This window comes from Zingiber officinale, chromosome 5A (assembly GCF_018446385.1).
Source record: "Zingiber officinale cultivar Zhangliang chromosome 5A, Zo_v1.1, whole genome shotgun sequence".
Taxonomy (NCBI): Eukaryota; Viridiplantae; Streptophyta; class Magnoliopsida; order Zingiberales; family Zingiberaceae; genus Zingiber; species Zingiber officinale.
This window is the reverse complement of record NC_055994.1, coordinates 99,268,573-99,284,288: the sequence shown is the minus strand read 5'-3', so window position 1 is coordinate 99,284,288 and position 15,716 is coordinate 99,268,573. Positions and strand designations below refer to the sequence as shown.

The 15,716-nt window shown below is 38.8% G+C and overlaps 2 protein-coding genes across 2 annotated transcripts; both read left to right on the top strand.

Moving 5' to 3' along the window:
* Positions 1-965: 965 nt before the first annotated feature.
* On the top strand, positions 966-1,433 carry LOC121979837 (octapeptide-repeat protein T2-like). Its single transcript, XM_042531826.1, has one exon. The coding sequence runs from the start codon at positions 966-968 to the stop codon at positions 1,431-1,433; it is 468 nt and encodes a 155-aa protein (XP_042387760.1).
* A 4,750-nt stretch (positions 1,434-6,183) lies between these two features.
* Positions 6,184-8,034, top strand: LOC121981194 (auxin efflux carrier component 3-like). The gene is made up of 5 exons (XM_042533595.1): positions 6,184-7,160; positions 7,226-7,311; positions 7,384-7,541; positions 7,625-7,701; positions 7,781-8,034. Exons 1-5 carry the CDS (start codon positions 6,367-6,369, stop codon positions 7,845-7,847), a joined length of 1,182 nt encoding a protein of 393 aa, XP_042389529.1. The 5' UTR covers positions 6,184-6,366; the 3' UTR covers positions 7,848-8,034.
* The last annotated feature ends 7,682 nt before the right edge of the window (positions 8,035-15,716 follow it).

Here is a 15,716-nt window from a genome sequence, read left to right as displayed (position 1 = left end):
ACGGATATATAAGTACAAGACTAAGGCATAAAATAATGAAATATATATAGAATATGAATGGAGAACGTACCCTGGGCCAAGGGGACACCCTCGGATGGGACGTTGCTCGAGTTGTCGCGACCCGGAAGAATAGACGACTCTCGATTAGGATGAAGAGCTGGATCTGACGACGCAGAGCCGAACGTGGATGAACTGCAGGTCGGGATAAAATACCTGCACGCAGGCCTGGACACGAGATCGACACGCAGACCAGGACACGAGATCGGCACGCAGGCCGGGACACGAGCTCGACACGCAGGTCCGGAAATGAAATCAGCACGCAGGTCGGGATACAATAGCGGCACAATGACCAAAGCATAAAAACATCACACGCGTCGAGTCGGAACATAATAACAGCGAGGGCTTAGAGGGATCGGATCGAGAGCGGGATCGACGTCGGACCTAAAGACAAGGGCCATCTCTCGAGACAGCGGGTTGGCCAACGACGTCGTAGCAAGTGCCATGGCACGCGACGACACTGCCTTCTGTGCTAGAGCGAGTCATGGGTGGTCGGAGGCTGGTCGGCGATGGCAACAGCGCCGAAGGCCGCAACACCTCGTGCGAAGGAGAAGGAGAGAGGTGGCGCCGATGTTGTCGGCACAGAGAGGGAGAGAGGACTGCCGGTGAACAAGCTGCTCGCTGGGGCTGTCCGCGAGAGGAAGTGAAGGTGGTGGCGTGGCCGTTGGGAGAAGAGAGAAGAAGAAGCTGCGGCGTCGTCGAGTGAGTCCGTGCAGTGACAGTGGCGTGAGGAGGAGAGGGAAAAGGAGCAGGTCCGACCCTCCGTTGGCGGCTCGAGGGCGACTTCCGACAGTGACCGTCGCTCAATTATGTCGACGAGGGACGAAGAAGGCTCCATGTCCTCATTGTGAGTCGGGCGCCGAAGGGGAAGGAGAGAGGAAAGGGAGAGGGGTCGTGGCACGTCGACGATGTTGGCGTGGGGAAGGAGAGGAGGTGGTCGTTGCCGGCGCCGAGAGAGAAGGAGGGGAGTTGGCGGCGGAAACAAAACCATAAAGAACTTGAGCCAGATGCGATCTGGTCCCAGAAGAAAGAGAGAGAGGGAGAGAGAGAGGGAGATAGAGGAAAAGGTGGTGGCCGGAAGTCGGCGCCGGCGAGGCGCGCATGTGAAGGAGGAAGAAGATCCTCCCCTGGCGGCGGCATGTCCATCGGGAGAAGAGAGGAAGAAGGCTACCGCTGGTGTCGCGAGAAGAAGAGGGAGAGGAAGAGAGGTGGCGGTCGGTAGTGAGGAGAAGGAGAGGAGTGGAGAAGAGGTGGCCGGCGACCTCGGCTCCGGCGAAGAGACTAAGAGGGAGGCAGAAGCTACTGTGACGACGGAAGCAAACAACCCCAAAAAACGCACCTCCCTCCTCGCTACCGTACGCCCCTCTCCCTCCTAAAGTCCTAAGCAACCCCAAAGACTCAAATGCCTCTCCCCTTTCCACTTATTTCTCCCCTACCCTAAACCATATCCACGTCAGTAGCTACAGAATATTTCAACTTAGACATAATAGGAAAATATTTAAGTAAAAAAATAACAACTAAAATATACCAGTCATATTCCATATTCTCAGAGATTCAAGAAGTATAATTATCTGTGATCTTACCAAACTTAAAAAAGTTTAGAGAAAGAAAACCATTTGAGAAATTATTTAAAAATGAAGGACGATGTTAGATAAAGCTGTGTTGGCATTCATTGCCTTGATATAAAACAATAAAATAGCAAGTTTAACTTGCATGACAGAAAGACCAAAATACCTTCAATGAAACTTATGTTTGTGTTGCCAAAGGCCCATAGGTTAAATATACACTTCATGATTCAAAAGTTTGAGTTGGACCTAGCCTTTCTAAAAGACTACAACATAACAATGACTAGTGAATGTGATGCAAAGATCAATTCACCTTTGACTTTGATTTTGTCTACTCACCAACTCCAAAAAATGCCTTTGCTTTGTATTTTCAAACTCTACCAAGAAGCAACGCATTCAATTGACTGTACCTGCCTTGATAAGGCAATGTGTTATCCACTTTCAGAATAAAAAACATTTTATATAATGAATTTCTCTCTTATTTATGTAGCAAAGAAAGAAGGCATTGCAACAACTACTGAGCAATACTGAGGAAATAACATGAACTATTGAAACAAAGGGATGCAGTCTCTCCTTTAGGGGAAGCAGGGGCCGTAGAGTCGGATCTCGAGGAGACATGAGGCATCGTCGTACGAGAAGCACTCGATGGACTCAGGGATTAGCCCGTTGGGGAGGCCGTGGTTCTCGAGGAGGTCATGGATGGTGGTGGAGCACTAGAAGATTTAAAACTTAGATTCTGTAATGCAATTTGGGGAAAGAAAAAATCTTAATTTGGTCACTTTCAATCTTGGTGAAGGTGATAATGTTGAGCACGGGAGGCTTACCAATTTTGGCTTTGAAGTGGCCACGGGTGTCCTTGCAGCCGTGGGCATCCTTGCCACCATGGCCCAGGCACCTTCATCGTCACAGGAAGTGCGCAACCTTGTGCTCGAGTGAGAGGCTTAATTACGAAAAGGAATTAGGTTAGGAGTGAGATTTGAGGGGAAAGGGAAAATATATTAATTAGAGTTAACTCATGCAAAGCTTTGGAATCGAGCTTGACCATAGATTTGCCACTTGAAGATTCTTTACAAACTAAACTAGGTAATTCTTACCTAGTTCTCTCGTTTCATCTAGAAAATATGAATCTAAAAGTATAATTTTTATAGAATCTTTCACCATTTACTATTCTCTAGGTTTTTATTTGCCACAATTATCTATTGCCTACGAGCGGACTTCCTATCTAAGTCTATAGTTGACATCGAACATATCCCTATGACTATGATATCGTGATAAGATATTTAAATTATTATCTAAGTATTCGTGGTTCGATCCTTAGCTATGATATATTTGTAGAAATTTTTTCTCTAAATTGAATACGCAACCAAACGATGTTGGACTTCTGAGTCGCCAGTCGTGCTTCCCGATTTACCTGATGACCGATGGAAAAACTGTTGAATAATTTGTTGTCAGAAATATTGGTAAAAATTATAAAATTAAAATTACACAAAAATAATTCTAACTTATCTGTTGAGATATAACCTAAGCGGATAATCTCAAGTTGCCAGCGGGGTTGGTTCTGCCAAGCTTCTGGTGGTCTGAGTTGCGGAGTTGATGAGGTGCATAACAGAATCGGGAATCGATCGTTGAGTCGAAAAGGGAATTTGCTGAGTAAGATACCGAAGTCTGTACTCAACGCAGTTTTCTTGAAACAGATTCATCTCACCTCTTGTAGTGCTTCGAGATTCTTTCAAGTCGTTTGTATCCCAGGATACAATGGCAAAACCCAGCACGGTTGGTCGTGACAAACTGAAAATATACCCGAGTGCTATCACTACTAGTTCAGCCGAACGAATGCATGACTGAGACAGATTTTACGAGAGAACACGGCTGGATAGAGGTTCGCTTCCTGCTCTTCTGCTCGCTCTCTCTTTCGCTTATATTTCGCTACTCTCTATCCTTTGCTCAAGATTCAACCTCTTTGTATAGGAGTCTTTACCTTGCTTGCAATGAATGACCAAATTTGGTCATTTAATGCTGGTTTTAATATCGCAATTAATGGATTTAATATTTATATTAATATCGAGATGTTACGGAATTATTATTAATGAATTAATGTTGAGATGTTACAGAATCATTATTAATGGGTTTAATATCGTCACTAATGTCGAGACGTTACGAAATCACCATTAATTTGATATTAATACTTCTGTTACTCTCTTGAGCAAGTAGCAAAAAGAGATTCTGTGATAAATTTTGCCTAGATCGGTCCGACATTCGACGCGCGTAGGTTGTACTCGCATATAAATCTACCTTGGTTCAGTATAATCTGGACCCTAGATTTACACATACCCCTGCACACTCACGCGTGAGAGAGTCTCTCCTCATGCATATGTCATAATTTAAACCAACAATAAAACCAACAGATTTATAATGTGGGATTAACAACATCCCACAACCTATGCATAATAGAATCTTTTCGTCTCCACCTCTTTATTTCATTTATATTTCCAACAAAAATTTTGTGGTGTCGGACGGGTCACTGCAGGGCTAGTCAATGAAGCTAACTGAGTTTATCATCATTATTTTATAATTGACGTCGAACATGATAATAATTATCTTGTGGGTTGATGAGAAGGAAAAATTGAAAAGACAAGAAAAAAAATCGTCAAAAATAAAAAGAAACCTATCGTTCTCTAGGTTTACCAAAAACAAACTTTATTCAATATAAAGGATTATCCCTCAAACAGTTAAACATGACATTTACATAAACAATCCATAACTCATAAATACCTAATATATCAAAAAAAATCTTAAATATCATAAAAATACAAATTATTAAAAATAATAAAACAAATATTCAAATCATCCAAAAATGGCCTAAATAATATTTTTGAGTCCGAAACTTGATGATTATGATTTCTTGATAATAAACGTAGATGTCTAAATTCTAAATTCTGCATGTTTGAGTACTGAGAGAGCATGATTCCAAATTCCGAGAGTTATGATACATTAAAAATGAGATACTATTACGTAGTCCTACATCAGTAATTCTGTATTAGTTATCATTTGCTAGGTTACGTACGTCGTGCACCGCTTGTTAAGCTACTTAAAGCCTTTTTTTTTTTATAGGATCTTTAGTCCTTCGAATCAGTTCATATTTCTCTTCTATCTAGGTCATTAAAATTACAGGTGGAATCCTCTGGTCGGGTCAGAGAATGATCCATTTATTATAATTGGTTAATTTTAATGATCTTACTTGTTAAATAAATAGGAGTCATCAAAATTAATCAATATACAAAGTGGGTTATCCTTTATTCCGTAATTTAATAAGAACTAGAAGATCTGTCCTCTTAGAAAAACAAATGATATAATATGACACTTTCATTAAGTTTGATTCTTTAGCTCAAAAGCACGATAAACTAATAACTTAATTAATCATAAATTGAGTATAAAAGAACAAGTCATTTTCAAAGTCAATAGTCAATTAATTTACTATATAAATATATCTCAAAAGTCATATGTGCACTCTTATATTGCCACTTGGGGAATTTAACCCTGGATTTTCCAAGCTGATGTCACATAATTTTCAACGACGAGTCAAGTCAAACCTGGCCGGCCATTGACTGCTTCGTCGTCTACAGTTGGAACAAGTCAATTTGGTTATCGTACTGAAGTTTTTCTCTTTCAATAAGAGGGAATACAGAAAATGTATACCTGCAGAAACAATGAACAACGTGCATTAAAGATCTCAACATTTGCAACTTCAGTTTCAATCCAAAGGCTTCTGATCCAAACACCTCCATAATCTAATCAATCCGAGTGAGTTCTCTTTCGCACGTTGAGGAAAGAAAGACCAACTGCATGCTCTGAACTGTAATCTAAGTCCAGTGCAGTCACTCCCTGCATAAAACCAAAAGTATTTTTTTATGAGAAATATCAAAAATATCATAAAAAAAGTTATTATAAATAGTATTTTTTTAAATTCGAAACTTGGCAATTACCGTTCTTGTAACAAACGTGTATCTTTAAATTATGCATGCGTGAGCACAAAGAAAACCTGATTTTAAGTTCCTAATCAAAAGTTATAATCTGTTGAAAATTGGGTACTGTATGTTGGTCCTCATCCGGAACTTTCTTGTGACACATCCAAAAGAAAGATTAAACAGCCGTCACCTTAACCCATATGGAAGATCAGCTTCTTCGCCTTATTTTACAGGGATGACAGTCTCTCAGGATTTAGATTCGGTTTAAATTTTTCTATTTTTTTAATTATGATATAAATATTGATGATAATAAGATCCATCTAGAATTACTCGAGTTATTTATTTGGTTGCATCAATGTAAACTAATTCATTGAATCATCAAAACTCACACGGTAGATGATCGACGAGCATTTGATTTTGTCGTTCATGACTGTTTATTCGGTGGAGGCATTTCATAGGCTGTCTTGTTCTTTCGGTTTCAATCACGTCATTAAGAACAAATAAGAATCCATGAACTGTACAATTCCGAGAAAAGAGAGTGCGCGCATGAATTCAACGAGACGAGACATTAATGTTCCCTTACGTAGCCATTTTTGAGTCTCCAATCTTCGATAATGATATGTGGCGATCTGGAATTCACAAGCTACCAAACTGTGTCAGCTCGATCTCTTTCAGTCAGTGGAAACAAATAGTTCAGATCTAGCTAGATTATCTTGAGCAGCATATATACGACCTGCTTGCAGTTTTTACATGCTCAACTCCTGCCTAATTCCTTCAAGATGATAAGTTTAGGAGATCTCTACAACGTGCTGAGTGCGGTTGTGCCTCTGTACGTCGCCATGTTCTTGGCCTTTGGCTCAGTGAGGTGGCGCAAGGTGTTCACTCCCGAGCAATGCGCGGGCATCAACCGCTTCGTGGCCATCTTCGCGATTCCACTCCTCTCCTTCGAGTTCATTTCCCGGATCAATCCTTTCAAGATGAACTTCAGGTTCGTCGCGGCGGATGCGGTTTCTAAAGTGCTAGTCTTGTCGCTCCTCCTCGTGTGGGCTAGGTTTTGTCGAAGGGGAAGCCTCGACTGGTCCATCACTCTCTTCTCGCTCTCCACGCTTCCCAACACGCTCGTGATGGGGATTCCACTCCTCAAGTCCATGTATGGAGATGAGCAGGAAGGCCTGATGATCCAAGTCGTGGTTCTCCAGAGCATCATTTGGTACACGATTCTGCTGGTCTTGTTTGAGTACAGGGCCGCAAGGAGTGCCATATTGCAGCAGGAGAACGGCGAACCAGTGCCGGATTCCGGCCGGCTGAGCATGGAGGAGCAGCGTGCCCAAGAACTCCGCATCTTTGTTTGGCCATGCTGCTGCTGCAACTCTCGAGGCAAGCGATCAGTGCAAGTCTTCAACGGAGGAGAAGAGAGTGATCAGCGAGAGGGGGATGCTGAGGCTGCAGTGGATTCCACCACGCAATCAGGCATGATTCGATCGATCTTACAAATGGTTGTGTCCAAGCTCATCAGAAACCCAAACACATATGCCTGCCTACTGGGACTTAGCTGGGCTCTGGCTTCTAGCAGGTGTGCTGATCTCTGTTCGATATCTCAACTTCTCTGTCACTTCGTTTGATTCACTCCCACTGCAGATGGAGTTTGAAGAAGCCTCGGATTATCGATAATTCTGTCACCATTCTATCGAATGCCGGTCTCGGCATGGCCATGTTCAGCTTAGGTGATCTAGCACTACTGATTGCTACCAAATCATCATCGAATTCATACTAAATGAAACTGAAAAAAAATTCAGGACTTTTCATGGCATTGCAACCGAGGATTATACCTTGCGGCCGGAAGCTCGCGGTGTGCGGGATGATCATGAGGTTCCTTGTTGGACCTGCTGTGATGGCAATAGCTTCTTTTGGGGTTGGCATAAGAGGAACGACTCTTAGGGTATCCATAGTTCAGGTGAGTTCAAAACTGAAGCAAGAACATCTATCTCCATGATCAGAAAACTAAGAATTTATCTTTGGTTTTCTTTCTCTTTTCAGGCTGCACTTCCACAAGGGATTGTGCCATTTGTATTTGCCAGGGAATACAATCTGCATCCGGAGGTGTTAAGCACAGGGTACTTTCAATCCTAAACACAAACTGCAAAATTCTTTTTCTTGGAGTAACTAAATTGATCACTCTGCTTCATTTTGCAGGGTCATCTTTGGGATGATTGTGTCGTTGCCAGTGACTGTATTGTACTATGTGCTCTTCGGCTTGTGAAAGTGAAGATTAACAAAGCGAAAGAGGCAATTACAGAGACTTAACGTTATCTTCTAGTTCGAGAACTGAATTTTTGAGAATTATAAGTGACCTGAGAGGATTCTTAATGCAAGAATAACTGTATTATTGATACGGGTTTGACAGAGCAAACTTATGACGGTAATAATTTTCGACTTGGGCATCAAAATGAGACGATGTTTGATTTGAATCGAAGCTCGTTCATAGACTTAGGTGGAACTTGTTACTAGCCAACTTTCAGATCTTAAAAATATGGTTTAGGGCCTTTTCGAAGACTAAATTTTTTTTTACTATGTTGTTTAGTAAATTTCATATTTTTGGTATTTTTGTTATGCAATTAGTGTTTTGGGTCTATATATAAGTGTCTTGTTTATTTGTTTTGAGACCGTTTTGATTATTACTATTTTTCGCTGTAGTCTACTTCTAAGAAACGTCAAGTTTTTCTATTTTCTGATATTCATCTTCAAATCAACGGGTTATAAAAATTTATTTTCGATATTTGTGCGTAAATTAACAGATTCAATAGCGTGTGTTGTGTCAATTGGTATCAAAGCCAAACTGATCTTGCATAGTCATGCCACATAGAAGACAACAACACGTTGACAACGCCAACAATGTGTACGAATGTGATATGGAGCAACGAGTTCAAGTTATTGATGAATAAATGGAATAGATGGAAGGGTCATGGAACAACTTGCTTAAAGGATGACGACGATGTTTGAAAATCAAACTAGAAGAAATCTAGTTCAATGCTATCATCGGGGAAACTCAAATGTGGAGGTTGCTTATGAAGAGGAGGTTCCCTATAAACAACTCAGAGCAATAGTAGAAGAGGATGACAGACTCAAGGAGATATGGATGAGAATTGAAATCCTTGAGTTTTATGACAACCTACAACTTGAGAAGTTTTTGGATTGGTTGGCCTCTTTAGAGGAAATTATGGATTTTAAAGAGGTGCTGAAGACAAGAATGTACCCTTGGTTGCAACCAGATTGCTTGGACGAGCGATTGCATGGCGGCAACAATTGAAATTGCCCCAAAACAGATTGGATAAGACAAAAATTATCAATTAGGAAAGCATGAAGAAGCTCATGCGAGAAACTTTTTTGTCATACAATTTCTAGCGATTGATGTATCAAAGGTTACAGAATCTAAAGTAAAGTACATAGTCAGTGAAAGAATATACCTCTGATTTTTTTTCATCTCATTGTGAAGAACGAAATACATGAGCCCGAAGATCAGTTGATGATGTAGTATATTGGGAGTTTGAAATACAGATCCAAGATATAGTCAATATGTTTGACCCTGTTTTTGTATCTGTTGCACATCAGAGGGCATTGGTTATGAAAAAACATGCACATTGAAATAGTGAAAATTTTCCTACAAATACTGCTAGCAGGGGTCCAAGTATAGTGACTATTAGCACTAACTACGGTGTGAGAGTAACTAAAGGTATTGACCAATTTAATAGAGGAGTGGCGACCTAAAGTGTTTCAATTGTGAAGAAATTGGACATAGACAGTTAAACTCCGTTTGGTATATATGATAGAATAGGATTGGGTTGATTAGGATAGGATTAAAGGTAGAATAAATAATCCCTCTTAAGGTCAAGATATTATGAATCCTATCCCTAATCATCCATAATTCTACCTCTAATCAACTCTACCAGACGCTTGATTAAAAACTTTTTGAAAATATAATCTTATTCTATCATGCATACCAAACGGAGCCTTAGAGTGTAAGAAGGTTCTAGGAAAGAAAGCATTGTTTATTGACAATGAAGATTGTAAAGAGGAAGAAGCAAAGATAATGAGAGACCCAATGTGATGAGGAGGTCGTAAACAAAATACTGGTGGAAGGAGATGTTGAGACGACATTGATGGTTCGATGTTCTTGTTTGACGTCGAAGGTAGTAGCAGATGATGATTGGCTATAGAGTAATAGATTTCAATCGACTTGTACCATCTTGGGTAAGGTATATCATTTTGTGATTGATGCAAAAAATCGTAGAAATATTGTGTTTGCTGAAGCTGTGCAAAAATTGAATATCCATATCGAGAGTCATCCTAAACCCTATAAATTAGTGTAACTTAAGAAAGGCGGTGAATTATCAGTATCTAAGAAGACTCTTGTTTTATTAATAATTGGTCTAAAATATAAGAATGTTGTTTGGTGTGATATAATAACGATGGATCAATGTTTGCCACTCGTTGTTAGGCCAACTGTGATAGTATGATAGAGGCATGCATTATAATGGGCAAGTCAATACTTATAGTTTTGTGCTCGAGGAAATTAAAATTGTGCTCCTACCTTGCAGATAGTCGGTAGAACAACCCAAGATGAAGTTGCAACTTTATTGTCTCGGGCTCAATTTGACAAAAGCTTCTGGAAGTAGAAAATGGGTATATGTTGATGGGAAAGGAATTGACTAACAGATTTGTATGGCCAAATAGGAAAAATCCTGAAAAGTTAAGTTCTCCACCAAGTCAGTATCAACTCCCAATAATAGATTGGAAAACATTTGTGGATGCGAGACTAGATCCATCATGGGAGGTATAATTTATAAATTGTCATGTTTTCTTTAAAAACTATTAATTTCCATCAAAGACTAAACAATATAATGATGTAGGTTATTCATGAAAAACAAAAAGAATGGACCATGCATTGTAAATATCACCACAGAATGTCTCGCAAGGGTTACATCGGCTTGGAGGCTGAACTGGTAAGCTATGGAGCATTCTATTTGTCATTTTTAGTAAGTTTTTCATTTTCTTAAGCTGATGAAGTTTGTAATTGTAGAGAGAGAATAACATAATTGATAAAGATGAGGAAGTTGATAGATCGGTGCTTTGGTGTAAAGCCCGGGAAGACAAATCTAGCAACATAACAAATGTGGAGATGTCAAAAGTTATCGAAAAAATTGTAAATGTTTAAATTTATTCAATCTCCATATTGCCTAGATAAATAAAACTATAGTTTTTGGATTGATTTGTGATGTCTCTAATTATAGGATGACTTATTGGAAAAGAAAGTTAAAGGAGAGTTTAAATCTTCTAGAATAAATGATGTGCTAACCACTGCCTTAAGAAGCCAAGAACATTATGGAAGGTTTCAAGGTGTGGGAGGGTTCGTAAAACCTCAAGTTTACTTTAAAACTCCAAGAAAGAAGAGGGAATCAGTCCCAAACACTATGGTCGAAAACTTCAATGAACAATTGGAAGAGACTAAGATGTTAAAGGCTGAATTGGAGAAATTGAAGGCTCAACTTGCTAGTGTTATGCCAGTCATCAATGATCAAACTTTTGAGACTGTAGTATCGAACAAGTGCTTAAACATGAAAGATCCAAAAGTGTTAGATGATGTGGAAGAAGTTTATGAATGTGACATTTCAAATATGAAGGCTCTATATTTTCTTGATATATATAGAGCTTTCAATTTTTTTTCTAGGTATCTGTTGATGTTGTCTTAGATGAAGAAGCAGAGCTTCCAATCCCAATTAAGTCTGGACCAAGAATCATCAAAGATGTAATTGGAGTCATTGTTGGTTGGTCTAAAGAGTTGGTAATTTTTCCAACGACAAAGGTACTTTAAGTTTCACTTGATTTCGTGTTTGCAGTTTTTATACATGTTCCTTGGACAATGGTTTAGTTTATAATACTTGTATGAATATTCTAAATTGTAGAAGAAGGGAAAACCTCAACCATTTGCTCCATTGGATGTTCCTAGTCAACACGACAAGTTCAAGGATATTGAAAAGACATTACCCATGGCATGTAAGTATAGCTACTCACATGTTGTTAGATTGATGAATGAATTGGAGAGCATATACATAAAGTTTAAGGACACTATGTTTGGATGTCCTAAAGTATATGATTGCTAAGAGAAGATATCTTGAGCTTTATGGAGATGAGAGAAATAGGTGTCAGACAAATTTTGGTTTATATAAGGTATGTTATGTCTAACTTATAATGTTTGTTTGCATTTTAATATTTTATTTAGAACTCACCCACACCTTGAAACATTTCTAACCGAGTTATATAATATTTGAGTGCAGTCACCTCTATAAATATTTGAGAGATGAAGACAGGGCTGATTATGTTTCATTTGTGGATCCCGACAGCATACCTACATGCCCACTTGGCAAAGATGGTCATGACATATCACAACATATTGCTGATCAGTTGGAAGCAGTGTGTAGAGACAACATCTGCCTCATCCCATAAAACACCGGGTAAGATTTTAATTATTTATCGATTCTTACTACATTCTAGTTAATGTTATATTTTTATTTTTGTAGGTACCATTGGATCTTGACTATCGTCAATGAAGATAAAAATATGATATATTTATTGGACTCTATGTCTAATAGAAACCAAGACGATGCATGAAAAACTATGGTGATCAAGTAGGTAGTAGATTATGTTGATTTTGATTGCATTCACTTATAAATATGAAAAAAATAACTTTTTTGCTTTTTAAAATGTAGTAGGGTTAAGATGTACAATGTCTCGAAGGGTATTGTCAAATCACCAGGTTTTAAACAATTGATGGTATGTATTGTACATATGTATTAAGGCATGAATGGATAGTTCTTATTATTTGGATTGTAACCGTTGCATTACTTTTTTTTATTACGTTATAGGGCAATCTAAAACAAAGTGGTTCTGTTGAATGTGGATATTGTGAGATGAGATACATGAAAGAGATAGTTGAATGTGAAAATCTACAGTTGGAGAAGATGGTGAGTTTTTTTTCTTTATGATATATAATGGATGTGATGAATTCTAATACAGATTTTCTTTGTTTAGTTCCTCAGCCCATGGATAACTAAGGCAAACCAAATTGTTTAGTTCCTTAGCCATCTGTTGAAATTGTTGCATGCATCTGCTTGTTTATTGATGTGCGCAAATATTATGATAGTTTATGCATGTTTTTAACACACATTCACTTGCTCTATACGTACATATTCTTTGTATGATCACCTCTTTTATCATGTACTCATCATATATATTTTTTTGTTTGGATATCTGCTCTTTGTTTGGTTTTGTGTTGACAGGGATAACTTTCGGAGCAAAAAAATGATTGTCGATGCACCGGAACGAGCCAGAGAACACGGTCGTGCAGCCTCGCACGGCCGTGTGGCCCAACAGGAGAGGAGAAGTACACGGTCGTGCAACTCTTGCATGGCCGTGCAGCCAACCCAGAGGCAGATCAGAGCATGGTCGTGCGTACTTGCACGGTCATTCCCCCCATGACCGCAACCAAGCAGTACATAGTCATGCAACCCTGCACGACCGTGTCCCCAGAGCCGAGCACCAGGTTCATACGGGCATGCCAATTGGCATGGCCGTGCAGCGTAGCCAGAGATAAGAAAGGGCATGGTCGTGCCTTCCTTGCACGCCCGTGCCGCCGTAGCCGCGTCCTAGCCTATAAAAGGGTTTTAACCCTTTTCCTCAAGGGGGAGAGTTGGGGAAGTGAGGCGTCAGGGAGAGAATCGACTTGGTGCCATTCTATGCCGTCCAAGACTTCCGTCCAGCGATCTTTCTGTTAGAGTGTATACTGAAAGCCTAAGCTTTTGTAAACATTTAAATAAAGAATCACATTTGGTCAAATTATCTACATTTGTTTGTAGTTATTCAATTAATTTATATTGTAGATAACATAGTATGTGGTGTCACATACAGAAGATAATGTTATCAGTACCTTATAAATTATAAACAGTAACTCACGACCAAAATGGAAATGAACAAACCATTGGAAGGTCGTAGTGTAATTAGGTATTAGTTTATCTTAACTATATAATTACACTAGTACACTTAGAGTGTATTGAGTAGGACCATTAGAGGTCGTTTCTTTTATACTGACTTTATAAAGGAACAAAGACCTCAGTTATTATGGAAGTGTGTGCTCTTAATTCTAATATAATAACAAGCACATATATTTGATATTTATTTCTTTAATTTATCAATGGGTGAGATTTAGTTCGATAAATCAATAAGCCCGATAAGTTGAGAAATGATATCACTTATAGTGTGTGTTGTTGATTATAGAAGGAAACTGTGTCCTAGTAATCTAGGTTGATAATGTCCCCAAGAGGAGCTCATAAGGATTGTCATGTTAAACCCTGCAGGTGGACTTAGTCCGACATGACGATAAGGTTGAGTGGTACTATTCTTGGACTAAGATATTAATTAAATGAGTTGTCAGTAACTCACTTAATTAGTGGACATTCGACATCTTAAACACAGGGAGACTAACACACTCATAATAAGAAGGAGCCCAAAAATATAATTTGGGATTGGTGCGGTAGTTCAATAATAGTTCTCTAGTGGAATGAATTATTATTGATAAAATTAAGTTGTGTGTTCGGGGCAAACGCGGGATGCTTAATTTTATCGGGAGACCAAAACCAATTCCTCCTCTCGGTCCCTATCGTAGCCTCTTATTTATAGAGTACTATATCCACCTATACCGACCTTCATACCCATGATGTAGGGGTCGGCCAAGCTAGCTTGAGGATCAAGCTAGGGCCGACCAAGCCTTGGTTCATGGGTGGCCGGCCCTAGCTTGAACCCAAGCTTAGGTAGCCGACCCCATTAAATTAGAAAATAATTTTAATTTTAAAATTTTCTTATGTGGAAGATATAATTTATTGGAGAGAATTAAAATTAAAATATCTCTTCTACGAAAGATTAAGAAAAGAGATTAGATCTCTTTCCTTATTTGTAGATTGGAAAAATATTTTATTTTTCTTTTTTGTAAATTATTTACATGTAGAAAAATTAAAATTATAGAAATTTCTTTTTATCAACCATGAAGGGATTTTAAAGGGAAATTTTATTTTTTAAAATTTTCAAAGACAAATAAGGAATTTTAATTGTTAATTGAAATAGCCTTGTTTGCTCTTAATGATGTGGTCGGCCATGACATGAATGAATAGGAAATTTTGTTTAATTTTTCTTAATTAATTCATGTCAAGGAAAGTTAAGGAAATTTTATTGTAATTAAATTTCCTTATTTGCCAAAACTAAGGATTATAAAAGAGGGGGTTTTGGGAGCTTTCAAGGTGAACAACCTCTATTATTTTCTCCCTCTTTTTTTTCTTGGTGTGGCCGACCCTTCCCTTTCTCTTCTCTCCATCATTGTGGCCGAAACTTTCATCTTCCTTGGAGATCAAGTGGTGGTCGGATTCTAGCTTGGAGAAGAAGGAGAGAAAACTTGTATCCCTTGGAGCATTGGTGGTGTTTTCTCTTCATCCTTGGAGGAGCTCTTGTTGTGGCCGAACCTTGCAAGGAGGAGAAGAAGGTGCTTTGGTGGTTTCTCATCTCGGAAGATCGTTGTCCACACAACGTCCGAGGTTAAAAGAGGAATACGGTAGAAGACCTAGAGGTTTTTTGCTTGCAAAAGAAAAGGTATACTAGTATTTAATTTCCGCATCATACTAGTTTTATCTTCATGTAAAAATACCAAATACAAGAGGCATGCGATTCTAGTATTTCGAATTTGTTTTCGATGTTGTGTTCTTTTGTTTTTCTTTTCCTTGTGATTTGATTATTCTTTTTGGTTGACCTAAAGTTATTTAAGGAAATTAAATATTAACTTTCCTTAAAAGGCTTTGTCTAGGCGGTGATGGTTGTTCCCATATCTAAGAAGGTCATGTGCCTCGCAATGCAGTCCTGGAAGCCAATTTTAGAAACTAATATTTAATGAAATTAATAACCTAGGTGATTTGGATCGAACGTGTTAAGTTCCGCAAGAGATCCAAGTCTTAACTTAAAAGAACAAATAAATTAAACTTTGGATCAAACGTGTTAAGTTACGCAGGCGATCCAAATTTAATTTAAAAGAACA

What these genes read in the sequence shown, in the direction of transcription:
- LOC121979837 (XM_042531826.1), top strand. Translation starts at nt 966, where the DNA reads ATGTTGGCGTGGGGAAGGAGAGGAGGTGGTCGTTGCCGGCGCCGAGAG.
- LOC121981194 (XM_042533595.1), top strand. Translation starts at nt 6,367, where the DNA reads ATGATAAGTTTAGGAGATCTCTACAACGTGCTGAGTGCGGTTGTGCCT. An exon ending in TGGGCTCTGGCTTCTAGCAG is followed by an intron (nt 7,161 to 7,225) that starts GTGTGCTGATCT and finishes CTCCCACTGCAG; the next exon opens with ATGGAGTTTGAAGAAGCCTC. An exon ending in CATGGCCATGTTCAGCTTAG is followed by an intron (nt 7,312 to 7,383) that starts GTGATCTAGCAC and finishes AAAAAAATTCAG; the next exon opens with GACTTTTCATGGCATTGCAA.